This window comes from Sebastes fasciatus, chromosome 19 (genome assembly GCF_043250625.1).
Source record: "Sebastes fasciatus isolate fSebFas1 chromosome 19, fSebFas1.pri, whole genome shotgun sequence".
NCBI classification, from domain to species: domain Eukaryota; kingdom Metazoa; phylum Chordata; class Actinopteri; order Perciformes; family Sebastidae; genus Sebastes; species Sebastes fasciatus.
Window position 1 is genome coordinate 16,192,418 of NC_133813.1, and position 26,467 is coordinate 16,218,884.

At 40.6% G+C, this 26,467-nt stretch overlaps 1 protein-coding gene across 5 annotated transcripts in view; it reads right to left on the reverse strand.

Moving 5' to 3' along the window:
• Nucleotides 1–8,062: 8,062 nt before the first annotated feature.
• smad2 (SMAD family member 2) overlaps nt 8,063–26,467 on the reverse strand; it is a 20,630-nt gene continuing 2,225 nt past the window's right edge. The window contains exons 2-12 of one of the 5 annotated variants that reach the window (XR_012591538.1): nt 24,723–25,246; nt 19,675–19,764; nt 19,038–19,231; nt 18,638–18,772; nt 18,255–18,329; nt 17,732–17,785; nt 17,256–17,468; nt 16,795–16,932; nt 15,214–15,358; nt 11,900–12,252; nt 8,063–11,762 (exon numbers count right to left, since the gene is read on the reverse strand). Coding sequence is in view for 4 of the 5 variants with exons in the window: in XM_074616851.1 (XP_074472952.1) it covers nt 12,129–12,252; nt 15,214–15,358; nt 16,795–16,932; nt 17,256–17,468; nt 17,732–17,785; nt 18,255–18,329; nt 18,638–18,772; nt 19,038–19,231; nt 19,675–19,764; nt 24,723–24,979 (1,425 nt within the window). In the remaining variant the exon portion in view is untranslated. Of the gene's footprint in view, nt 12,253–15,213; nt 15,359–16,794; nt 16,933–17,255; nt 17,469–17,731; nt 17,786–18,254; nt 18,330–18,637; nt 18,773–19,037; nt 19,232–19,674; nt 19,765–24,722; nt 25,247–26,124; nt 26,243–26,467 lie in introns of all 5 variants that reach the window. The other 4 variants (XM_074616851.1, XM_074616850.1, XM_074616849.1 and 1 more) reach the window with 4 other exon arrangements.

Here is a 26,467-nt window from a genome sequence, read left to right on the forward strand (position 1 = left end):
CTCTGCTCCCCACTGTTCATACAAAAAGCCCCTTGTATGAAACTGATAAAGAATCTTAAAGAGTCTAACACTTCTGTCATTGGCAATAGTCTTTATTACCCCCGCCAAGGCCAAAGGCCTAGGAAGGAGGTTATGTTTTCTCCGGCGTTGGTTTGTTGGTTGGTTTGTCCGTTTGGAGTATTATTCCAAAAGTCCGTGATGGATCTGAATGAAATTTTTTGGAGGGGTGTGGTGTGGCACAACGAACAATCCATTTGATTTTGGTGGCGATCCGGGGGGGCTTTTTCACAGCAAACATATCGACTTGTCATAGTAGGAAAAGCGTAGGTGTTAACCAGTGGGCAACCGAAAATCTGAAAAGTGAAGCCAATGTGGAAGTACCTTAGATTTGCATTATTTCTAGTGCCCAGCAGGGGGCGACTCCTCTGGTTGCAAAAATAAATCAGATTGTATAGAAGTCTATGATGAAAATGAGCCTACTTCTCACTTGATTTATTACCGCAGTTAACATTGAAAACATGAGTTTATGGTCTCAATTGCTAGTTTCAAGTCTTCTTCAATACAGCAGGAAGTTCATTTAGTAAATTATGGTCCCATTTAGAGTCAAATAGACCATAAAGCAGGGTATGCTTTAGGGCGTGGCTACCTTGTGATTGACAGATCGCTACCAAGGCGTTGTCCGATCTGGGTGTTGTTCGCATTTTTGTCTCGTAACTTTAACCCTTTAACAGTGTGTTTTCAGTTCATGAAAGTTAATCGTAACTTTTAGCTCGCCTAAAAATATCTTATTACCAAGATGGCGACGACCAAATTGCCATACTCAAGGCTTCAAAACACAATTCCACAGGCTTCCACAACCCAATAAATGACGTCACAGTGACTACGTCCACTTCTTATATACAGTCTATGGTGACATCAACGAAGGCTCCATTACAAACTAAGTGTTTCAGTAGGCCATGGCAGAGTGACAGTGAACCAGCATGCACAATACCAGGAACCTGAATCTGAACAGTACACCAGTGCATGTCAAAATATGTCATGAAAAATCTCTCTATGCTCTAAAGCAACAACAGTAATAAAATTGGTATTGTGCATCTCCCCTGGAAAACCTTGACCAGAGAAGACCTATAGTTCCAGCATCCCTTGCTGCGCCCCCTCTCTTCATTTGACTACAGCGTGCCCCGTCTCCCTGACTCGATGACTCCCTGACCTCCAGTCTATCTTTGTCCCAGCACTGCATCGCCACGACCCACTGAGTCAGTGGAAAACTCATTTAGGCCTAATTACATGGGCTAGGCTTCTGACTCTCTTACTTTCTTTCACTGAAGAGGCACTTTCTTTCTTTCACCCCTTCTCTTTTCTCCTTCACTCTCTCGCTGTCCTTTTCTCTTTGCTCTCTCGTTTCTTCTCTCCTTGTGCTCCAGTTACCAGATCAAGGTAGCCCCGCACCACCAGCCAGCCAGAGCACACACACAGGACATCCAACACTCTAGTGTGGCCAAGAGGCCACAGGTATACAGGTACAAAAGGCTTTTAGATGGTGCATTGTTATTTCCTCAGGGTCAGCCATAGGTTAGGGCCCAGTCTTAATTAGTTGACATAACTTATACATGATTACCCTTCTTCAGGTCATATGGTCCCCAAACACACACACACACATACACACACACAGAGTGCCTTTCTAAGACCTAAAGCCAAGAAGTAAAGAAACACACCAACAGAGTACACACATACGCATCATGTCTAAGGTTTAGAATCTAGGGGTCAGGCAGGTGAAATGTAAGGAACCCTGGGAGGAACCTTACCCCAGGACGTCAGACGGCACAAAAACAACGTCAGAAACAAAAGTCATATTAATGATAGATGACAGTCTGGGGTCAGCGTTCAGGTCGTATGTCAGGACCTACATTGCTATGTCACCAGGAATCGAAGATGGCAGACACGAAGAGTTAAATGTGTTTGTAAAAATCCTCCCCCGTGTGTGAAAGGTCGGATTTTTACCTTAGATATATAGACATAAACATAAAGACGGATAGAGAGATGGATAGCAAAAAGATAATAGTCACCAACACATATTACAGTACAAATCAAGCAAAGAATTTAAATCTCTGTTTTTACTGAAATGTGTGATTTAAAGGGATAGCTTGGGTGTTTTGAAGGGGGGTTGTATGAGGTACTTATCCATAGTATGTGTATTACTACTTACAGTAGATGCCGACGAGTTTGGAGATACAGAGAGGAATAACCAAACTGGAGCAAAGTAATATAGTGCTGTGGACGAGGGCAGCAGCAAAACATATTTTAGCCACCTAAAAGATTGATAAAAATGTATATCTGTTTACGTGTACGCTATATTTACAATGTTTTCCAATGGGAAACTGAACTGAAACTTATCCATACTGTTTTTGTCAACAGAGTATGCTGCTTTGAAGAGAGCATAGATAAATTTCCCTTTCAGTTTAGTTCCCTGTCGCAAAGGGCAAGCTCCAAGCTGGGGGCACGCCAACCATCATCTACTGTAAGTCATACACCAAAATCAAAAAACCTGAACTATCCCTTTAAAATGAGCAGTTCGGCTTAGTAAAAGTGGAGGAAAAACTGGCTATAAACTGAAGAATTCTCGACCATTTACAAACGCGTGTGTGCAAAATGATGTTTGAATGTATAATGTAACTACACTGTTAAGAACGGCAATCCCAGTCTCATTTCTTTAACACAGTGAACTAATGAAAGCCCATAATTACACTCTGATAATCTGCTCTTAACGCGATAGGATATTGACAGAAATATTTTCTTCTTTAGGAGCAGATGCTTACCAGCAAAGAAATTTGAACCATGCCATCACTCTCCTGGACCAGCCAACCTCACGTACATATGAAATCCATAACACACTGCAGATTAACAGGCCGGTGTAAGCTCACTGTTGCAATATGTACAGTACTGCTGCCGACTGTAATTTACCAACCTGAATTACTCTCATCGTTATTGGAAAGCATTTTGCATTTGCGGCCCGCTGCACGAGACAGCATGGTTACAGCACGTTCCGATCGATATCCAGCCCATAAAGCAGACGCCACAGTCACAGGAATTAACGTGCTCGTGTCTATAAACCATTCAGAAACGTAAACATGAACTGAAATCCGTTCTGCAACCACAAGACATAAAAACAACTGCCACCATTACCAGTCTATATTACACTTCCAGAAAGTTTAGGTACACTCAGGATATAGTATTAATTTGTTTGGGAAATGCTTACTGCTCTGTGCTGTAATAGGGCTCAGGGGAAGGGAGGAGATCCAAGGCCAAACCATAAGGAAGGAGGGCGAGCATCAACAACAACAGCTTAATGATGCTCTGGTAATGGAGCACAAGCGGGTCACTTAGGCAGAGTACTCACTCCGGCAGGCAAAAACATACTTTGCACACGCGTGGCACTATGTACACTAACGCAGATGCGTAAGGGAAGACCCGGTATATAGGTGCCAAGTATTTGTACGTTGGACAAAACGTATACCTATGCCTAAAATATGTAAACACAGGAGCATGTCCAGAGGGATGAGTAGGATAACACAGGTACAGAAATCTGGTAATCTGACGCTGTTAGTGCGATTCTGGTTCGTTTTATTCATTGATTTGTTAATGGACAACTTCTTGCACAATTAAAAGGCTCTGACATACAGTGTTCAGTGAAAAACGTTATTTTTCATAACTTGTGATGGCATTATTCAAATGTATTTTAACACACTTAAAAATGTTTTGTGTAATATGAAAAACAAGTAGATTTAAATATGTTTTGTTCTTTAAATAAACTAATAGTAATTAGAAAGTAGGACTTAAAACACGGTTCTGCCTTGCCTTAGTGTACTTAAGACAGATTTGAAATAACAAATTAATGCTGCAAGTACATTTGTAACATATTTTCAAATAACAGAAATTACATTCTGCAAGTATATTTGTGAAATATTTCAAAGCGTAGCAGAGTATATTGAAAGAGTATGCTATTAATCTAATATAAATATACTAGTTGTCCATTACTAGTACATTTTAAATGCGCTCAAAGTGCAATTGTAATGCTATTGTAGTATTTGTAGTTTGTAGTGTACCCAAGTATACTTGAAAAAGTCCCATTTTAGTACGGTAAAGTACACTAAACACACTTAACGTTGAGCTTTTGTACAACTAAAGTATATTAAGTTAAATAGTTGTTCCATTTTAACACTCTCTAAGTATATTAATTATTAGTCTGTGTGCTAGTACACTTTAGTGTGCTGTAGCATATTAACATTTAGTATACGTTAGACTACTATTTTTTCACAAGGGAGAAATAAATCAATCCAGGGACTACAGATGAAAATGAGTAATTTTGAATTCGGTACATTTAAATCATAAAGAAGTCTGTGTTTGCCATACACACACACACACACACACACACACAGTCTCTTCACTCTCAAAGACTGTTCACTCTCTGTCCACCAAACCTTTTAACTGCAATGGTTTTTAATGTGTTTTAATGTCTCTGAGATGTTTAACTGTAAGGCCGTCCATTCGCTAAGTAGCCTGCTGCACTGCGCACAGAAGGGAACTGACAGTAAACAAATCTAAATAATTCAGAGGGAGAAATTAACATTTTATCTATTTGTTATTTATCAATTACTGTTTCAGGGTTGTGATCCGATGTCTGTGTGTATATATACGTATGTGTGTGTGTAGAGAAGGGAAATGGAAACATAATTGTGAGTCTGGAATTACTAAAAAAAAGGTGGAAAACAGCAAGATTGGATTCATCAGACCCCTATTGTTTATCTTTGCTGAATCTGCTTTGAAATGCAACTTCTAAAACCTATTTTGTTTCAGGTTGTGACATGATAGGATGTCTCAAATGTGTCAGGGTAATAACTGAAGGACCTTGATGCAAAAGGAATATAAATCTCTTCGGAAAAAAAGGCATTCAACAAAAAGATGGATATGACAAAACATAGACAGTAGAACAGGATTATTGTACAGAGAGAACACTGACAAACAATAGAGACAGATTCAACTTATTGAATACACAGCTTCTCACTCTCATGTCTTTCATTAATGTGCTTCTACCGCCCTCTGCCGGCTGTTAAAGTGTATTACATATAGCACCACTATATGACTAATACAATCTACAGTTATTGCTACAACTGCCACTTGTGGTTATCCTGTTGTTACTAATTGCATTCACTTGTATACATTGGATCATGCTTTTTTTGTATAAAACGAAAAGGATAAGCCCTAGTAATATTTCCTAAATTGTACATCTCTTCATGCAATTTCATTTTAGAGCAGGGCACAAACATTTTTTTAGTGTACTATGCTTTTGTGCATCTCTACAACAAACATGCAGACGCAAGCTAAAATGCATTTGTAAGAATATATATGTTAATAAAACTGGATTTGCTGTTTTAGAACAGGATTACAAATGAAGCCCTGATAAGTTTTTATTGTGTATAGTCGCAATTAAAAAGGGACTGTTTGTAAGATTCAGAAATGCTTGTTAACAGCGACACCTGTGGCCGTTAAGTCAATGAAAGTCAGAGTCGGGCTCGCGTTTGTGCTCGCTCTACATAGACATGAACGAGCATCGCTCAAAACAGTGAGGCGACACACGTCAACTAAAAGCACAATATCACTCTATATTTCACCTGCTTGGCAGTAATGTTAGCTGACCAGACGAAGGTCTCTCCATGAATCACTGCTGATCTTAGTGTTGGCTTTTTCCTGCTTCAGCCTCCCGACCGCGGACGGAGGGAGACACCGGCACCCGGTCGGAGACGATAACGTTTCTCGCTGCGGAGCCCCGTCACTTCACAAGACACGGGAAACCTCTGTTGGTCTGGAAGAGCTGCAGCATTTATTTCTGCTCAAACGTCCACTCGACATTTACTAGATATTCTCAGAGCTACGAAGTCTTCTGCAGTGTGTAGTGTGCACGCATGCGCGTGAAGTGGAGCGAGCTGAGTGAAGGCAAGCAGGCAGAGGAGCAGAGACTCCGGCCCTGGAGACCAGAGCTACGGTCTCCCCCTCGTACTCCGACCACGGCCAACACTGTTTTGCAAGACGGGCTTCACTAGATATAACTTTGCGGTTTTGGTGCTTCCGTGTAGTTTGTGTTGAAGTCTTGTCTGAACAGTGTAGCCACACGCGAGCGCGCATGGGACTCCGACCCGGATTGATTTATATGCGTAAGAAGTTACAAACAGTCCCTTTAATGAAGACATCTAGCTAAGGTCCTAGCCTCTGTTTGTAGCCTACCTTTCATGTATGCCGACTTAATAGCAAATGCTAATAGGCTGGATGAGAGGCACAAACTGGAGTAACTAAGGTCAAGTGGATAAAACTTTGTGAATTAACCTACTAACCTACTATATTTGAGTCTATATCAGTTGTTTATGTGGATTTAAGGAGTTATGAGTGGTGTTAGAGTGAGAAAAAGGCTAGCTAACACAGAGTTGTTTTGGGCTTACCTCAAATGTAATGTTAGCGAGCTGCTACCAGGACCCAAAAAAAGTAGCCAGACCAAACTCTGTGTTTCTGCAGATTTTACAGTCCGAGGACGAAAAACAAAAGTTCATCACAAATGGGAGGTAGACAGTCATGGTTCTAGCAAGGGTTCCCAGTTTGCTTTATCCAAATGTCAGTTCGAACTTCTGCAGAAAGGACCTGAAAGGGCCGACACCTTCTTCTTAGCACACCTGCTTCATGGTGACCTAATTGGTTGATAAGCCCCGCCCCCTACCAGCCAGCACGCTATTGGTTAATTTGACAAAAATAAAACAAATCCAAACATTCACAGTGACATAAATAAAGACACATTTAAATTAGGATTAAATGTTATTGACATTATGAGTGCTAAATGCAACAATAGGATTAAAAAGAAAATATTTAAAAAGAAAAAAAAGATTAAAGAATTAGGCTGCATATCATCATTTTACACAATATAACCAACAAATCTATATTTCTCCAAATTTCTAGACATTGAAAACAATGTTTTGCAATCATGAACTAGAATCTTTATTGCATTTATTTTGCCATTGTATACACTCCATTACTTTTTGGACTCAAATGAAAGATTATATATTGTGTAAAACTAATCATAATATAAAAAATTGAGTGTAGAAGCGTCATTATACATTTTTGAACATGATAAATATAAATTAAATTCATTGTAAACTTGAGTTAAACTTCAAATTGATTTTATATGGTAAATTGTACATACAAAAATACAAAATAACAAAGGTTGCCCTCAATTTCACTGGCTTTTTATGTGAATTTAAAGAATATATTAAGACTCTCAAACTTATAAACACTAAAGAAGGTAATAAAACTGTCAAACTGCGGTGAACTCATTGAAAAATAACATATTTAAAAAATATATTATTTTATATCATTGAAGTTAGTTTATTCTCAATTATATTTTTTAATTATTTGTATTTATTTATTAAAATTCATTATCTTGTTTTCTGTACCATTATGCAGAGTACATGTCTGCAATGTTTGAAAATAAATAAATAAAAGATTGAAAAAAGGAAAACATTTTAATCAGGATTTAGTGAGACATGGACTATATACGTATATACAATATATATTTATCATTAGCTTCAGTGGGGAGAAAATGTGAATTCACTGATTGAGCAAGTAAAAAATATGTCAAATTCCAGATATATACCTCCAATAGTCTTGTAATGTGCGTTTTGAGACTATACACTTTGGGTACACATGGCACTTGTGTTGACCTGAATCGATGGCCCCTGCGTCAAGATAACAAAATGCCATGTACATGTTAAACAGTAGATGGAGACTGTTAAACAGACGGTAAACTCATGGTTTATCATGGCTCAAAGTACAAAAGAGGGTCTTTTGTCCAAGACTTGCAAACTTCCAAAATGCTGTAAATTTGTCTGGAACTGTATATACACACACTGAGTGTCATAAAATTATTATGTTGCCATAATGTCCACCTGTGCCTAGTTCACCTATGAGCTGTGTTTTTGAGTTATTACATACTACTACTTCAGACGTGCAAACACAGGACACATTTTTCAGTTGAATTAAAACAGCTTTATTAGTGTACACTGTAAGAAGTTGTCTGTATATGTAGAATAGTTGGAAAGCCTATGAAGATCATCAGTCGTCAGTGTTTTGAAGAAGACAGAAATCCTAATAGCTTGTCTAATGGAATATGCTTCGTTGATAGCAAGAAAAAGGAACAGCATGTATGGTAAAACAAAAGTACAGCTATACAATAACATCACCAGTGACATGTAGAAACTTCACTTTCTCCAAAAAGCCACCTTCTTGGGAATCCATCCGAAAGAGGCTTGTTTGGGGATACACAATTGTCATCACAATAAGAAAGAAAAAAAAATACAATGGGAAGTCTGTAAATAGGAATGTGGACCCTCAAAATGTGTAGATGTAGCCTTTACATTAAAACCTCATTTGGTCTCGTATTCCATCGCCAAAACAGAATTCTCAGCAAGTGAGAAAAGCTGGTTGGGTTTTTGGGGTACGATGTTGGGTGGCACTCTTTTTAAAGAAACAAAGTTGATACAAAGGCTTTTTGCTGGACCCTGGCAATATGCATAAAACAGCATGTCTAGCCACCAGAAAATACACTTTGGGGAAATTTGATTTGATGCCACTGCATAGAACACATGTGGGTTAGCAATGATACAACAACCTTAAAGGTAACACTGTGTTTGTTTCATGTGTACTGACCTTTGCAATGTCCAGTCAACTTTTTTCCCTAATAAATGAAAAAATAATAGACAGACCAGCAAAAAGACAGACAGGACAGACAGGTGGACAGACACATACAGAGAGACAAACATCACTGCATTTGGCCGGTCTCAGTCTGGTTACAAGTGAGTACTTTAACAATTTGACCCAGGCAAATGCTCGATGAATGAAGAAAATGTTTTTTTCTAAAGTGTAGTTCATGATTTACCGTGGTCGAACCAACGTAAAAACAGGTTGACCTGCTGGATGTTGATTTTTCGGTTTAGTCCAAGTGCTTAAGTCCATCGGGACGGGATGTCATTTATCAAAAATGTCGCAAATCTTGAATTATACAATTTCTGCAGGATGCTGACAATATGCATGATTAAACACCAGGATTTCTGGACTTCTTATCAGCCATTATATGATAAACTAAACCTTCTTTTGGTGTTCTAAAACACATTTTTTAAATCAACATTTTCCCCACGAGTAATCAAATAGAAAATGTGAATGTGTTTACATGCACAACGTCATTACCGTGCTCCAAGTTAAGACCACTGTCCGGTTTTGGAACAAGCTATCTGAAATGTGACAGTATGGGCCAAAACAGTGAGGCAAGTATACCCCAATTGTCCCATTTACATATATGTACATGCCCCATATCACAATCCCAGTTTTCGTGCTAACATTCTTCCTTATGTGTTGGGATACATGTGAGGAATACACTTTGGAGTAAAGAGGCCTTGAATGGGGCATAATACCATAATGTCGTGTGCGCATGTAAACACGCTCACTGTAATGTAACAGTGTACATGAGAAGTCATGAGGGTTAAACATCTGCGGAGCTGAAATTTGCAGCAGCTTTTACACTGCGTACTGGAATGTCCTATGTTGCTAACGTAAGACAGAATTCAACAAATTCACCAGAGCTTTTTAAAATGAATACCTTTGATACTGGATAATAATACTGCATTGCCCAGCTGCTGGATTCAATCGTAATACCTCCAAAAAGTCTGTTTAGTTTGTATGTTTTTAATTTGATTTGTAACTAACCAAACCGCAGAAGGAAATTGGCAAGTTTTAACATCATGATTAAGCCAATAAAATACCGGAAAACCGGAGCTATTAGGTTTTCATCAACAATCAGTTTTATGACACAGTGGATCTGCAGTGTACTGTAAATACATGCATTCAGTCTTTGGGACAGCATTATCATAATTTGGGTCACACCCATAGAGCTGAAAAATTAGTATGAGTAAGGCAAGATCTACCTTTTTCACCAGCTACAAAAGCTGATAGATTCCAGAAATTCACCAGCCACTTTTACCATTTTTAGCAGCCAAATCCGTTTTTGAAGAAAAGAGGATGTTTAACTACGATCACTTGGCCTCTCAGTCACGACATTTGAAACTGTGGTTAAATTCAGTGAAAATGTTATATCCTATGCTACATACTTCATAAATCGTCATCAAGCTGTGATCGTTTCAAACGGAAGGGCATATTCTAAAAAAATATTGAATTCTAAGAAAAGGGAAGAAAGCTTTTAAATATATTCATATATAAAAAATACATGAAAATACAAAAATGTAGCTTAAACAATGTGTAAAGAAAATAATAGCTGTGCAGTAGAACTAGCTTGTCAAATACTTAAAGCTTAAAAGATTTGGACTCTAAAATACCGATGAAGGTATCGGCTGGCTTTTTAGATCGGGGCGAGACATTTCTATTAAAAATTAAAAAATGAATGCTCTTTAATAAAGCCAATTCAGACAATATACGGGAAAAAAAATCTTTACAGTGAACATTCATAAAAATATGGAAGATATCTTTTGTAATTGTCTTAAATTCAAATTGGGCTTTTCAACATTCCTATCTGTACATTTTCAAAGCATATCTTGCTGTATTTTACATCAAAGGCAACTTTCTTGTAGCAATATCAAGTGTGCATAATTTGGGGCAGTGCAAGTACAGTATAGAAGCCATTTCTTTTCTTTTTTTTAAAGTCCCACACTGCAGGACGTGTCTTCCTATCAATAAAATGTCAATAATGGGGAAAACCGTGCAACAGTTCGAGCGTATAATCGAGAGAGACTTGAGCAATGTCTACATCAGTTTATATATTTTTTCTTTTAGACAGCAGGGGGCGACATTGAGGCTTAGATTCTTGAACTGCTTTTATACCGAGTCCTTATCCTACACATCTCCAAATCCAACATACGACTCTCCTTCATAAACAAGATGATATAATTGTAAAAAGTTAATGAAGAGAATGTAAGAGAGAGAGAAGACAGAGGTGGGGGAAACAGCGTCAGTGCAAATTGTTGGGCCTCAAAAACCAGAAGGAGCAAACTGTTTACTGTATGAAAACAAGTTTAAAGATAGTATGAAGTTCCAGAGAAGGGACATGTCCTACGCTCTTTGCGCTGAGAATTATTTAGTTTATTCATTCCAGTTATCTATGCTGGCTAGCAGCTCTGATCCACATAACATCTACCCCCACTTGCACACTCATGGTTGAATGAGAACGATCCACGTTAAAACAGAGGAAATGACCTGTTGTTTAGTCAAAAAGTTGAAGTGGTGTAAGGTTTTTTTCTGTGTTACTGTGTGTGCATTTGTGAAGACAGGGTATGTACTATTAATTTATAGACATCAACATGCTCTCCCGGTGGTCACCCCTTTCAGAGCTGAAGTCCGGCGTAGTCAGGATCTGATTATAAGAAGATGGAATGGAAGTTTGGTCACCAAAACCAAGAAGAAAAAAAAAACACATGTCCAGGCGCGGAGCTGACTTTTGGTTGAACGTGAGCCCCGGAGTGGCAGTACTACTGTTGTTGGTCAACCTTGTGTAAACGGAGATCTTGAATCAAAGTTGTGCTGTGGTAGGTAGGTCGTGGAGCAGTAAAGGTGGACTAGTGGTTGGAGAGACCGCCCTGTAGCTAGAAGGTCACATGCTCAATCCCCCGCTGTCGTTGTCATTGAGCAGGACAGTAAAGCTCTGTCCTTGCTTTGTGTTTCTGGACCAGTCAAATACCAAAAAAAAAACATGAATGCAGTCTGGTCAGTTATGACTTCACTCTTGTCATTTTTGTATATTGCAGGTGTGATTTCAATTATTACAGTAGGTCCATGATTACTGGAATGACATCCTCACCGTTAATCCAACAGAGCCGAAGGTGATCGGGCCCCGCTGTGACATCATTAACATTCCACTATTGTCCATCGGTGATGTCATTCTCCCATCCATCCAAGGTTGTGTAATCCTGTTTTTTTTTTCTTAATGATAATGTTGTTGGTTCATCTGCACGGCGGTCTTCCTCAGGACATACTAGTCAAATGTTGTGAAATGTCAGATTGCGTAGGCTGCTGCGTCAGAGCCCTGTTTAGGACATACTGGAGCAGCGCACTGACGGTGACCCCATCTGGGTCAGCACCTTATCCAACCACTGGAGGGGGCCGTTGAGATGCAGCTCAATCCAACAGGGAGTGCTGGTTACCGTCTGACGTCTGTAGGGAGAAAATACAGCATAGGGGTAAATAAAAAATCTAAATTGTTATGGCATGTGATATGTTATGGGCCTATAGTGATTATAATAGGGGTCTCCAACAAGTAGCTTGTGAGCGACCAGTAGCTTGTTACCTGTTTCTGAGTGGCTTGCAAAAGATTCAAAGAATATCTACATAAATTTGATAAGACAAATTCCCTTTGTAAACCTGTTTTATTTCTATCCATGTGTGGCTGGTAGCAGTATACAAATAGAGAAGGTTAAAGGAGCTGATAAACTTCATTAAAGCACCATAAACGTACGACAGAAATGATGTCTGCTCGGTGCTATGAGTAGCTCTCGGACACTTTCATTTTGTCAAATTAGCTCTAAGAGGGAAAAAAGGTTGGAGATACAACATTGTGATATTTGGAGGAGTGGATGGTCACGTGTTCTATGATTGGACAACGGTGTCACGTGTTCATGAATTATTCATGTTCTGCCTTCACCGTCAGAGACTGTAGGTGTTGAAAGTGACCAATCAAAGGAGCGAACACATCAGCCACTGTCTATTGCATCCTCCGCCTCCAAAGTCTCAAAAGTCAACTTGACGAGGCGAGTTGAGCAGTTGCGAGCGCGCGCGCTCATCACAGCCCCGCGCTCGCGGGACTGCATTTCTGCAAGCTGAGCAGAAATGCTCCCTCACGAGGATGCTTTTTCCGCTCGCGAATACTGTTCTGTGCTCGTGGGTTTTGATACTAATTAAACGCCATAGAGACCTCCTGGATTATAATGTTAGTCACAACCTTAGTAGCATGTGTAGATAATGACAGAGTATAAATTAAGTACATAATATAAACATTAGTAGCATCATAAAGAAGAAGTAGTAGCAGTATAATTGTTAAAGATGTGACTGGTAGAGCACTTTTCTTTTAAGTGATTTATAACAAATAATAAAAGTGAACGGGAGCTTGCGTTGCCCAGGTCTCACCAGATGATCAAACACAGCTGACTACACTGTGGTCCTGCCAGGCTTGGAGACGCTGACTGCTAACCAGACAGCGGCTTAACCCTGGCCAGCGAGGACAAGCCAAAACACCCCCACAAAACACTGCTGTCTGGCTCCTGGGAGGGATGCAACGCAAAGCAGAGCCAGGAGCAGAACAGATGTTTGCTGGGTGGACGGTTGGAGGGCCACAGAGACACACAGATACAGACAAATGCTCTGTAATCTCTGCCATTTTACAATAAAAGGAGTACTATAATAGAAATTATACACACGCGGTGCAGATGATAGCATGCACAACACTCGTTTACATAATGTACATTGTCACGCCCTCGGTTTTTATGTAACGATATTCCTGTATTCATTTACCTTAATTACAGAGTGGGGGAAGACAAGAAAAAAGAGAAATCCCATCCTCCTTTGCAAAAGTCCCATACATTAACCCTGTTTGCTAAATGAAATGGTGCCATGTTTTATCTGTGCACAGGAAGTGGTGACTCAAAATCTGAGGGTGAAATCTAAACTGCTTCTTTTGAGACTATGTAACCTGCTGGTACCACGCCAAGGTCTGAGGGTTCAGCTGGATTTGGATCTCTGGAGTCTTTCATCACTTTTTCCAAACTGATTGCAGTAAAAACTATTGACCCACAAAGCAGTTGTGCTTTTTTTTCCTCAAAGATGCTGCTCCAAGTATTTGTAGTTTTACTTACAGTAAGTTCAATCCGTTTGCTAAGGGCATATGGCATCAGTTTATGAGTCAGTGTTCAGGGCAGATGGTACAGTTGCTGTAAGCACTAGAGCAGCATTTGGAAAGTCTGCAGGTTTTGCTGGGCTCAAGCTGGACCAACATGAGCTCGGCCAGTACTGGCTTGAATATTATGATTTAAAAAGTTGCCTTCTGGGTAAGGGTAATTTTGGTATTTTTCAACCTGGACTCCATTTTCCCATGTTTTGTGTCTAACTGACTAATAATAGGGACAACCATTTCTGAAGACAACAGCGGAATACATCCATGGTGGAAATGCGAGTGCGAGGCGGGCAGAGTTTGTTGTGTTGGGAGTACAGGAAGCGTAGCTTAGTGTTACCTAAAAGATTTTCAATGTCATGGCTGAATATTTAGATTTCAACAATGTGGATGAGGTCTGGCCGTATTTATTTGAGCCGGACTATACAGATATTCATATTTCACAACGAGACTTCTCCTTGAGCGGGACTTGGACACAATAACAAACCGACCGGATCAAACGAAAGGTAAATTCTTTCCATAATGTTGTCAAACACTTATAATAACAATCTGAGCCTGTCGGTGGTAAAAAAAAACACTTTAAGCACTTTTAGAGAACGTAACGTTACATCGACGCTGCTCACTTGCCCTCACAGCTCATTTTGCTGCTTCCGGTTACAGCGTTATCCCTCAGTACTGGACCAATTTCAGAAAAACAGGTTGAAAAACTACCAAAGTTCACTTTTAAGCATATCATAGCTGATGTTATTTACCCCACAAGCATGTTAAAGTGAATAAAAAATGTTGACACCAAAGTTACATGGATAGATAAGGATGGACCTAAGAGCCACAGCACCCAGAAGCTAAGCTTCAGTCACACCAGCAATTATAAAAGAAACATTTCATAGTGAAATCAATACATTTCAATGGTATCAATGGATTCACACACACAGGGGTTAAGTTAATTCTGTCTGTAGATCAATTGCAAATAAGTGATAGTGTTTAACTTGAGGACATGGATGGTGTCCAAACTGGAGGAAGTTGTATCATCTTAGCTGTGTCACCACCATCCAACCAATAGTTGCCAATGCATAGCCTGCAAGTAGTCTTTATGTCACCAAGTTTCCAACATGACCTTTTTCACGAGGACACACAAATCTATTTCACTGTGCCTCTTTCTGGCCTTACAAGACACTTTATAATCCTCCGTTCATCGTGGGTGATATTAAGAGAGAGTGATGTGGTTAACATACCTGTACTCTGCTCCCCAGCCCTTGACGAAGCTCATTCTGATGGTGCACATCCTGGTTAGTTGGTAGACTGCCTCGAACCCCTGGTTGACTGACTGAGCCAGCAGCGCAGCAAACTCCTGGTTGTTAAAAATCTTCAGATTACAGCCTGGGAAAAAAAAGAGAAAAAAAAAAGGTGTGAGGCATATGCAGCTATCAGAGAGCGTTCCTTCAGACATAAAACACTTTTCTTCATCTTGGTAGAGAAGGGTGGACTGTTATATCCCTGATAAAGTCTGATATGTTTGAATTTTATGAATGTGTTCGAAGTTTAAAAAAAAATAAATCCAAACGTTAACTATAAATTACTTTACGACAACGTTGGGTTTTCAAAACTGGCGATTTTACTTCGCCATTTCTGTGAAAAAGCACTGAGCAGATGCATTGTGAGGTGTGGGCGTATAGCATGTTGGCTGACAAGTCCGACCCCTGAATGTCAACAAGATCCCCGTTTCCTTTCAGTACAATCCTGTGGCTCAGTAATGATACTGTTCACACTGCTCATTTGGCCAAGGAATGAAATGTTCAAAGTTACATGGGCAAAGATGAGTCAGTGTTTGTGTGTGGGTGAGAGTCTGAGAAAAGCTGTCACATTGCGGAGGGCATTAGTGCTCCTTCCTCAAGCTTCACTTTATCAATATCAGGTGGAAAAAAGTCCTCTATCCAGACTATTTTAATTATAAAGGTTAGTCATTAGTAATAGGTAGTGATTCTTGTTCTTTGTATAGATCCAAGTTGCCAGATAAACGTTTCAATAGGAGCTCAATCTACTTTTTGACAATAAACGTCAACACTGCACATATACACCGATCAGTCATAACATTATGACCACCTGTCTAATATTGAGTAGGTCCCCCTTTAGCCGCCAAAACAGCCCTGACCTGTCGAGGCATGGACTGCACTAGACTTCTGAATGTATGCTGTGGTATCTGGCACCAAGCCATCAGTAGTATATCCTTTAAGTCCTGTAAGTTGCGAGGTGGGGCCTCCGTGGATCGGATATGTTTGTCCAGTACATCCCACAGATGCTTGATTGGATTGAGATCTGGAGAATTTGGATGCCAAGTCAACACCTTGAACTCGTTGCCATCCACATGATGTAAAATAAAAGCGTCATTCATCAGACAAGGCCACCTTCTTCCATTGCTCCGTGGTCCAGTTCTGATGCTCACGTGCCGATTGTAGGCGCTTTTGGCGGTGGAGCACGGGTCAGCATGGGCACCCTGACCGGTCTGCGGCTACGCAGCCCCATACGCAACAAACTGCGATGCACTTTGTGTTCCGACACCTTTCTATCGGAACCAGCATTAACTTTTTCATTAATTTGATCTACAGTAGCTCTTCTATTGGATCGGACAACACGGGCCAGCCTTCGTTCCCCACATGCATCAATGTTATTGTTATTGACGTCACCTGTCAGTGGCCATAATGTTATGGCTGATCAGTGTATATTATTAGCAAACCAGAAAGGAAGCTTTTTGTCAGTAGTGTAGCATCCATCTGGCTCAAGAGGAAAGGGAAGAAACTCTATTTGTGTGTATAAACCTGGGGGTATCTTGCAGACTGTGGCTGGGTGCCAGCCGTATCGCTGGTTGCAGTTGGGACTCTGGACGAAAATGGCACTGTCGCTGAGGCACTCGGCGAAAACCTCCCCTCCGATGTAATACAACCTTACACCACGACCTGCAGAAAGACAGCCAGGAAAAATGCAAAGATAAAAAGGGACGAAAAGAAAGGGAGGAAGAAATAAATCATGAGGATGAAATCCTGAATTTTGTGTTCTAAAACATCCTGTTTATTCAGCTGTATATACTTAAAAACAATTTTTTAAATCTCTTAACCACCATATTTCCCAAAAGTGTGACATCTCAGAGCTTTGAACTTTTATGGTCCCAAAGATTCTCTGTACAGATAAAATTAACTTTTCTTTAAAAATCAGTATATGGATTTGTACTGATACCAATACCTGATAAGTTAGTCTCTGTGTGAAGTGTGTGTGTTTGTACCTATATGTCTCCTTGTCATTTCGACAGTTGCGTTCCTGTTAACGTTGCTGAGAAGCCCCAGACAGAAGCGCTCAGAGTTGGAGGGGTCGGTGAAGCCGTCGACTGTCAGTGACGGCTGCGAGGCGTGGAACGTCTCTCCGACCCGCTGGTTTAGCTCGTAGTAGGCTATCGAGCACCAGAAAGCTGGTTCACTGTATGTAACCGGCTGAAGGTCTGAAAGGAAATCAAGGAGACATTTTACACGTCAACACTGGTTTTCGCTTTTCTATTTTCAAAATTTGATTGCTTTTCCAGGCCTTAATTTGTTGAAAGTTTTTGGATTTCTGTCCTTTTTTAATATGAAAAATGACAATGTTTTCCCCACTATTAGATCTACCTCAGCTCTACAATAAATCAAACAATTTCTCACACATTAATTCACTTTCAACAGCTATATATCGACTTGCAATAAAGTTGAAGATGAAGAGCAGTCTTACCCAGGCCATGACTGACAGGTGACAGGGCGCTGGGTGACATTTCTGCTGGTGAGCCTGGGAGGAGAAGAAAAAAAAAGACATCACAAAACATATTAATCCAAAAACATTTCTAAATGTAGAACACAAGAACAAAATATTTCTTATGATAGTTTTGTTATGTTTCGCATGCAACATAACATAATGACATCATCACGAGCGTACAATATAATGACGCGAAAGTCAGAAGCCTTAGCTTTCTGCTGCAAAAAGAATGAATGCTCTCGCTATTCTGGTTTTTATTTTAGACTGATTTAAACAGGATCATGCAAACAGCACCGCCATCCATGAGAAGTCAGTTTTTTAAAGGGTTGATGTCTTTTGCTCCGTCATGGCTGGGGTTGAACAGCTTTGGATCGCAGGTTACGTAATTTGCCACCGCAGCATGACATCGAGTTCAAACTTTTCGCAGGCTGATCGTGTGTTTTTCTCCAACCAGTGAGATAAACAGCAGCATGTACACGAATACAAAACTCAGCCAGCCTACCTGATTCCATACTTTGATTCATCTGTTGGTCGCTGTTTTCTCCATCTTCACTGATGTAGCCAGGGGGAGGTGTCTCTGTAAAAAATACACACAAACAAGCAATAAGAATACATTTTAAACAACACACTGATGCACATAATGAGAAGGACTGAGATCTCTATGTGTTCTTGTAAGTCAACATAAAGGTGATGCGTGTAGGATGACAACAGGCGTACAGGATGTACAACAGAAACAACCAGCCTGGTGGTTGTTTCTGTTGTACATCCTGTACGTCTGTTGTCATCTTCAAGGCCATCTTACCTTTAATCAACAACTTTCTATTTAATACAATACAAATATTTTTTTCTAATACAAAACAAATTAAGGTTTTTGCTTATGCTGACCTGGTATATAGTTATTAGGAGGGTCTATGCCGGCAGGGAAGTTGGTGTTTTCGGGGATGGAGTTTGTAAAGTCATCTAGAGGAGGAAGCTCTGTCAGAATCTCTGTGTGGCGTGGCACCAACACTGGAGGCAGCACTGGAGAGATAAGGAAGTGTCACTGACTGGAGGCAAATAGGATTTACTATACAAATCCAAATGTATAATTAAACACAACATTCTGCTTCTTATACACACACAGAAAAATAAACACATCTAGACTGGTTTCATTACATAAACTGGCAAAACTACAAGTGTTAATTAAACTCTTTCAGTTGCCATTACAGACATATAAGAGGGCACCTTGAAGATCATTAAAAACTATGTCACAGAAACACACATAAATAGACACAAGGATCATTACCAGGCGTCTCCACTCTCTGGTAATGGTAGGGATTGACACACACTTCATCCTTTTTGAGGTTGAAGGCGAACTGGCAGGAGTCGATGGCCCTCAGCTCATGGTGGCTGTGAAGGTCGGGCCATCTCCACAGGCGGCAGTAGATGACGTGGGGCAGGCCTTTGCGATGGGACACCTGAAGGCGGCCGTCCAGTGACCTGAGGAGGTTGGGATAGAGGACAGCCGATAGCTCAGTGATGGGCCCCAAGTCTTGGCGGGGGACTATAAACTGGGAAGGATGCTTACATATCTTTGTGCTTTGACTTTAGTTTCTGATTTGGTAAGCAGGAAAGACCACTAACCAGAGGAGTTCAGAACGCTGGCTAAACTTTAGACGTCAGAGTGATCTCTGAAACTATTACCGTATTGAATTTCCGTATTGTCTGCATATATAAAACATTACTACGCTTAATGGCAGTAAAAAGGTTGTATTATGAGTGGCAATTACAAGAAAGTCTCAAAGTCTTTCGATGATCTTAATAAACAGAAAATGGACACACAAACCAGTATGCAGTGATACTGCGGATTACAGAAAGACAGATGAACATCAAATGAATGAATGAATGAGATGCATTGTTTGAGTGCGTGTGAGTATATTCACCTGCCGTGGTCATGGTATCCGTACATGCCTGAAGAGTCCCACTGCTCTATCGTGTGGCCTGAGCCTAGACCCCATAGATCTGAGCAATTACTACAGACACACACACAAACAAACATACACACACACAAACATACACACACACAGGACAAGTGCAAAAAGGATCAAAATAAAAGAAAACAGATGGTAAACATGAGGTGTTTCATTCCAAAATAGTAGGATGAAATCACAAACATGCGCAGTTGGTGGTCTCTTATTGGCACGAAAGGAAGGAAAGAAAAAGATCCTCCATCGTGCTTTTCAATAAGAGGCACCAACTGGATGACAGGTGATCATGTGACAAATCCAAATTGGACAGACGGTGATGGTGCAAGCAGGTGATGCAGAAGGTAGATGCCAGGGTTGAATTGTGCCTGTTCAAACTTTTAGATGAAAGGTGATACCAGATTAATTTATCTTCCAATTCCTCTTTCCTGCTCTCATACGCGATCATACGTGTCTGATCATTTTACTTGTTTAAGGTAAAATAAACTCCTGTGATGCCTGATTGCACAGAATATCTGAACTACACATAGACATGATTCATATTTCCGCTAATTATTATTATTATTATGACATGAGAAGTGTCTACAAAACAATAATATTATGTGAATGAGGAAATAAAGATGTTTAATAGACTATGCAAAATGTGTTGAGACATGACAACAGAAAAATCAGATGCAACACAAATGTGTGTATACAAATATAAAGTATGATTGAAGAGAGCACACATCCAGACTGTTGCTAACTTGTTCTCTGAAGCTCTTATGAGTTTTTCTCAGCGTGTTGAGAGAAGACTCTGCTGTCTGATCGGAGCGAGGTAATTGCCAGACCTGTCTGTACAAGACCTTCAATCTCTACACTTATCAGCCTACTCGAGGGGCTCTACTGCTACGAGCTCCATGTAGACTATCTCCAGACACAGCTAATGTCTCCTTGTCTTCTTCCTTTCTCACTTAAAGGTCATCAGTACAATCCCCACAGTGTCTGTCTGCATTTCTGAGCAAGACTCTTGATCCTCATCCACTCACCTATAATAAGTTGCTGTGGATCAAAGCTAGACTTGTAAATATAAGGGGGTCCGGTTATAAATTCAACTGGATTATTTGCAAAACATCGTGAGGATATTTTACCCCAGAGCCTACTGTATGTATGCTGTTTTTATAAACATGAAACCTTTATCTCTTTCCGAGGTCATCCACATTTCCGACAGTACTCAAAAAGCTGCCCATGCCTGTTATCTCTAAACTCAGTCGAGCTGTTGCACTCTTCCTCCACTCAAATAGAAATCTACAAAGCCCTACACCGGACAATCCTCCACCACCCACAAAAAGAAAAAAAACGACAACTTCAAGAGCCGGGGCTATTTATCTGAGACTTTTATCAACCTTACTACTCCGTGTTCAAAGGGAAATGAGCTGTGCATCAAAGGCCTGGAGGGCTATCTGCTGAGAACTACCGAGCACTGTTAAGTGATACATCCGGACCTACGACTCCACGGCACGGTTGCCCCTAACACGTAGCTATCTCAACCAAGCCACCGGCAATCTGTGAAGAATTATGGCAACAAACAAATGATCCACACTAGTCCTGTGCAGCCATACTTCAGTTTAAACTCACTATGGCCCTGTTCAAACCTGGTATTAACATGCGTCCTCAGTGATCGGATCACAAGTGGACAGCTCTAAGTACAGGTGTGAACGCATTCAAGACGCATTGAGGACACATTGACATCTGATCGCTCAGACCACATTCAGAGGTGGTCTGGGCTGCATATGACCACATTCTTTTAGCAGTGTGTACGTGAATGTGTCCTGCACACAAGCACTTTATCTTGTGTTTATTGTATTTATTTGTGTACCAATATTTGCCTTGGCACAAACGTAAAAAGTAACGCAAGTAACGCAAAAAAAGTATGACTCATAGAGTTGAAAAAACATAAGTTGTACAGTCCAAGCCCTGGAATCTTAAGAGTTTAAAAAAAAAATCTTCATCCGAGACTGAAGACTGCAGTAGTATTCAAGTAAATGTCTAATAAGAACCAGCATCATCTTATCAGTACCACTTCAGAAGCTACTATCTAGCCTACATTCCTCAGAGTGAAGAAACACAGAGGCCTGGCATCAAGCACATCAACCTCACATGGTTCTACTTCCGCACTTTTTTTTTTCCTTTTTACATCTACAGTTGAGAACCAGAATCAGATATACTGATTAGGATACAGTACATAACCACATGTAGGGTGAAATATATTGCAGTGTCATCTTGGAGCAATAGTTATTATTTCTTCATTTGAGCTTGCATGTTATTCTAGCACTGCCCTGCTTCCCACTTTACTTATACATTCACACTTGCAGAAGTACCAGCTACTCGGATGAGTTGCTCCACTGAACTGACCTGAGCCGGCACTGATGCTGCTCACACTTCTATAACTTTGATATCAAAACATATAAAGTAGCATGTCGATGCAAGGTGCAAATCTACACAGCATGCATTAAGACTGCAATGTGATTAGGTCTCCCAGACTTCGGCCGGCAAGAGTGCAGTTCCGAGAAACTATCCACCCACCAGGAGCATCACCATCTGATATCACTAGAGCCGGAGAGGATGAACCCTTTCATGATAAAGGAAAAAGTAAACACACACCCCTGCTAACCCTGCACCTGCCATGTGTATTTTTCTTGCCACCCTCTCCGGCTTCTCGGCCGCTTCACAAAGCGTGGGCGAAATTATGTCAATACAATGCTGCAAATGCACAACCCGATTGTTGTCTAACCTAATGCATGCCAGATTAACCTAGATTGAAATGTAACACTCGTTATAAATGAGGTTTCGATTGTTCCTTTCTGTCTGCTGAGGAAGCAGGGTGATGCGGTGATCAGGAAAAGCGTTATTCAGTGAAAGGCCAGGGTTCAAGCTGCCCTGTTGGGAAGTGTCTTTGAGCAGGATACTAAATCCCCATCAGCTGTGAAGGTGGAGCGGGATGTAAGACATGATCATTTCTCTGCAGGGACAAATTCTATTATTGATACGTTATAATCAAAAGGAACTGAAGAGAGAAAGAAAGAAGAGAAAGGGTATATTAGAAAGAAAACGTGAGAAGGAAAGCTCATAAAATTTTCACCGAGAGAGCAGCCTAGTTATCTCCCCTCTCTGCTGATCCTCTGTGGATTGATTGACGTTAATCACATGCTTCTCATGACGTGCCCCCTTGACTTTGCCACCTTCGTCATGATAAGGTTTCACCTGGTCTGGTCTGCTGACCTGGCTCGTGTGCTTTGTCATGCCAGACAGGAGAAATCTATACTGTGACACATGACCTGTAACCACTGAGGCTAAGTATCTACATTATTAGAAGGTTTGGGTGAGGTTCTTTCAGAAAGGAAACGCATGTATACAAACTAAGTTTACTTTAAAGTCTGTCTACTTCCTTTTTCCCGTGAAAAATGTGAAGATATGCAACTTGTCAGAGTATTGCTCCTTCTTGAGAACCTTGTTTCTTTGTTTCCTCACTTACATAGTAAGTCTGCCTGACAAATGCAAGCTTTCTAGTTCTTTGTAGAGTTTATTTCCCACTAGAGGTGCTCCAATAGCATTTCTTCAGAACTGATTCAGACACCAAATAGCGGCATATGCCGAGCAGCGCCGAGCCAACCACATTCATACTTAGCCATCAGTTAGACACAGCAGCATCTGTAACAAATTCCATTCCGCATTTTCCTTGACGTTTCCTGCGCGAAATAACATATAAAATATAAATATTTTGATCAAAACCGTGGTATATAAACAAACCTCCTAAAAGTGAAGCCAAAACATCTTGATCGCACCCTGGTGGCTGGCTGCTGTATAGGTCATAAAGCCCGCCTCCTCCATGCTAGCGGATGGGACATGAGCCAAACTAAAAAGTCAAAGTACACGTCAAATAAATGTTTCCCAAAGATGGTTTCTGTCATTTTTAAGTAGTTCTTATCACGCTGATGTACGTTCAACTTCATTTTTCTTATACATTTGGTTTTGATTAGTTATTCGTTGCTATAAAAAGGGGGGGTGAGACGTCATGATTGACAGCTGGGATTGACAGACGGAGGCTCGGGTATTGTGCTAGAGAGGAGATGTAACTTTAACTTTCCATAACCGTCATCAGTCTGTGTAATAGAACGTGTCAATGTGATCATTAAATATGGTTATAGAGATATTATGATTAGTTGGTGTGTCTTTCTAGCCAAACAGCTACCGTGGTGCTAACGTAGCAGCTAAGTGGCTCATGCTAACAAGGTTGGCTCGTGATTGGCTTGGGCGGGTGTGTGAGCGAGACCTCGATACCGCGGCTCCAGCCCCCCGATCACTACTGCACAGATTCTGGCTCCAAATAACGTCAAAATCTCAAGATGGAAGCTCCTGTATCTGGTATATTTTGGCTTCACTTTTGTACAGTGGGAGGAAGTGGAGACGCATCGTCCATCTATATACACAGTCTATGGTCTCTACACTTAAAACTGTTTAAACACATTACAAAACGTCTAAGAATGATGCTGTCAATAACTGTTGGGAGTCGATGATAAGCTCTCAAATCATTTCATTTCATTTATTTTGATTTAATTCCCCTGATTTTAGTCTAATTTTATAGTTAATGAACTCTAACGAAGTTCACAGAGTTTGATCAGCGTCATGTGTTGCACATCTGTTTCCCCCAATCAGGTTTCACTTCTGCTGCCTTGCTAACCTATGACACAGCAGAATGAGGAAGTGGACCTGTTGCCCAACAGAAACTTTTCTTTTTGCAAGCCTGTGGTTGCCCGTCACCCTCGTTCTTACTTTCATGTGTGTTGAGACACCTCACTGTGCCGATCTGCATTGGCGGTGTTGTGGTATACCAGTGCATATAGGGACTGCGGATGTGCGTTTGTGAAAACGTCAGCACAACATGAAGGGTGTTAGTGCTGAAATAATTTGTCAATTTATCAGTAGAAATACAGGGTGTGTGTGTGTGTGTGTGTGTGTTCTCATCTCACCTGGGTATGGTGACACACTTGGTGTTGCTGTTCTGCGTACTGATGGCCTTCTCAAGCTCATCCAGCTGCCCAGTCTTCTTCAGCTTCTTCACCAAGCTCTTCACAGCCTTTTCACACCACTTATCCTCCTGTCCTCCTCCATTCTGCTCCCCTGCACCTCCGATGCCTCCTCCTGCTCCTCCGCTCCCTGCCGGAGTCTTCTTCCATCCCAGGAGGCGCTTCACTACCGGGGGAGTGAAGGGAAGGATGGAGGACATGGTGGCTTGTGTATGTGTGTGTGTGTGTTTTAAGTGTGTTTTTTTTATGCCAATCTTAATCTGATGTAAAGAGGAAAAAGGGAGGGGGGAAGGAGGGTGATACAGGTGATGGGTTTTTGAATTCCTGCTGGAGATTTGTTTTAAAACCTATATATACAGAATATATGTATTTCTTTAAATTAATGTCTAGTCAGAACTAAGGCATTGGTCTTGAGGAGTCTTGGGAAACATCCGATGGAAAGTGGCGAGGAGTACATCCAAATAAACCTAAGAAACAGAGGGGAACCAAAAGAAAGGACATATCAACACTTGTGAACACAAAGAGTAAGATAGTTCAGAAGATGTAAAGTCTGATAGAACAACTCACTGCACAACATTTTCTTCTGATATGACATTAATTATGCCCACACATCCAGACCCAGGCCAGAACCCCCTGTTGCTAACTCTCCCACCATGTAAAGTACTGTAATCAGCCAGCCAGGCTGGCAGTCATAGCACTACACGCCTTGCGCACAGTTTTGAAACATTAAAACAATTCTGTTTCATGTTCAGTGTTCGTTTTTTTCTGTTGGTCAACCCCTGATGAAAATACTCTACTGCTGGTACACACTTGTGCAATACTGTTTGGTGCTTTCCGATTACAACAACAAAGCTAAGCTCCACTGTTTGCACAAACACGTTTGCCACCTTACAAAATCACTTAAACCCATTCACGTCTTTTAACACAGATCTATTTTTAGGGGTGCGTTCATTGACTGGGCAACAATTGCTTACATACTACATATCTTATCAGAATTTGGACGAATATAAAAAAATATACATGGCATGATTTGATACACTAGTATGACTTGGATAATCTCAAGATCAATGATCATTTTGGTTGTATTGTTTGTATTGTAATCTGTTTAAATGTTACATTTATGGGCCGGTGTTAAATTGGTAAAATTTACATTTCTGAAAACTTTAGTGATGTTTTTACAAAAACTTGTTTTCACAAGTGGCAACAGGGTGACACATATCACACATCATCAAGCAGCATGTCACCATATATACCAATGTTGGGTCACAGGCCATTTATTTAAAGAAATAGTTTGGTGTTTTGAAGTGGGCTTGTATGAGGTACTTATATATGGTCGGTGTATTACCTACAGTAGAAGATGGTCGGCACGCCACCAGTTTGGAGAAACAGGCAGGAGTTACCGCACAGAAGTAAAGCAATGTACCGCTGTGGACGGGGCCATCAGCAAAATGTATTTCAGCCACCTAAAAAATAATCGATATCAGTTTAAGTGTACCAAATATATAAAATATTTTCAGCAATTTACCTTGTCATCAGACAGCCCTTTCCAATGGTGAACTGAAGCCGTTTTATCCATCTATGCACTCACTAAAGCCACCAGACTCCATTGTAAAAAACTGTAATTTTAACTTGAAAAACATGGGGGTTGCTGGTCTACTGCTTAGTTTGTTTGTGCTACTTTGGTGAGA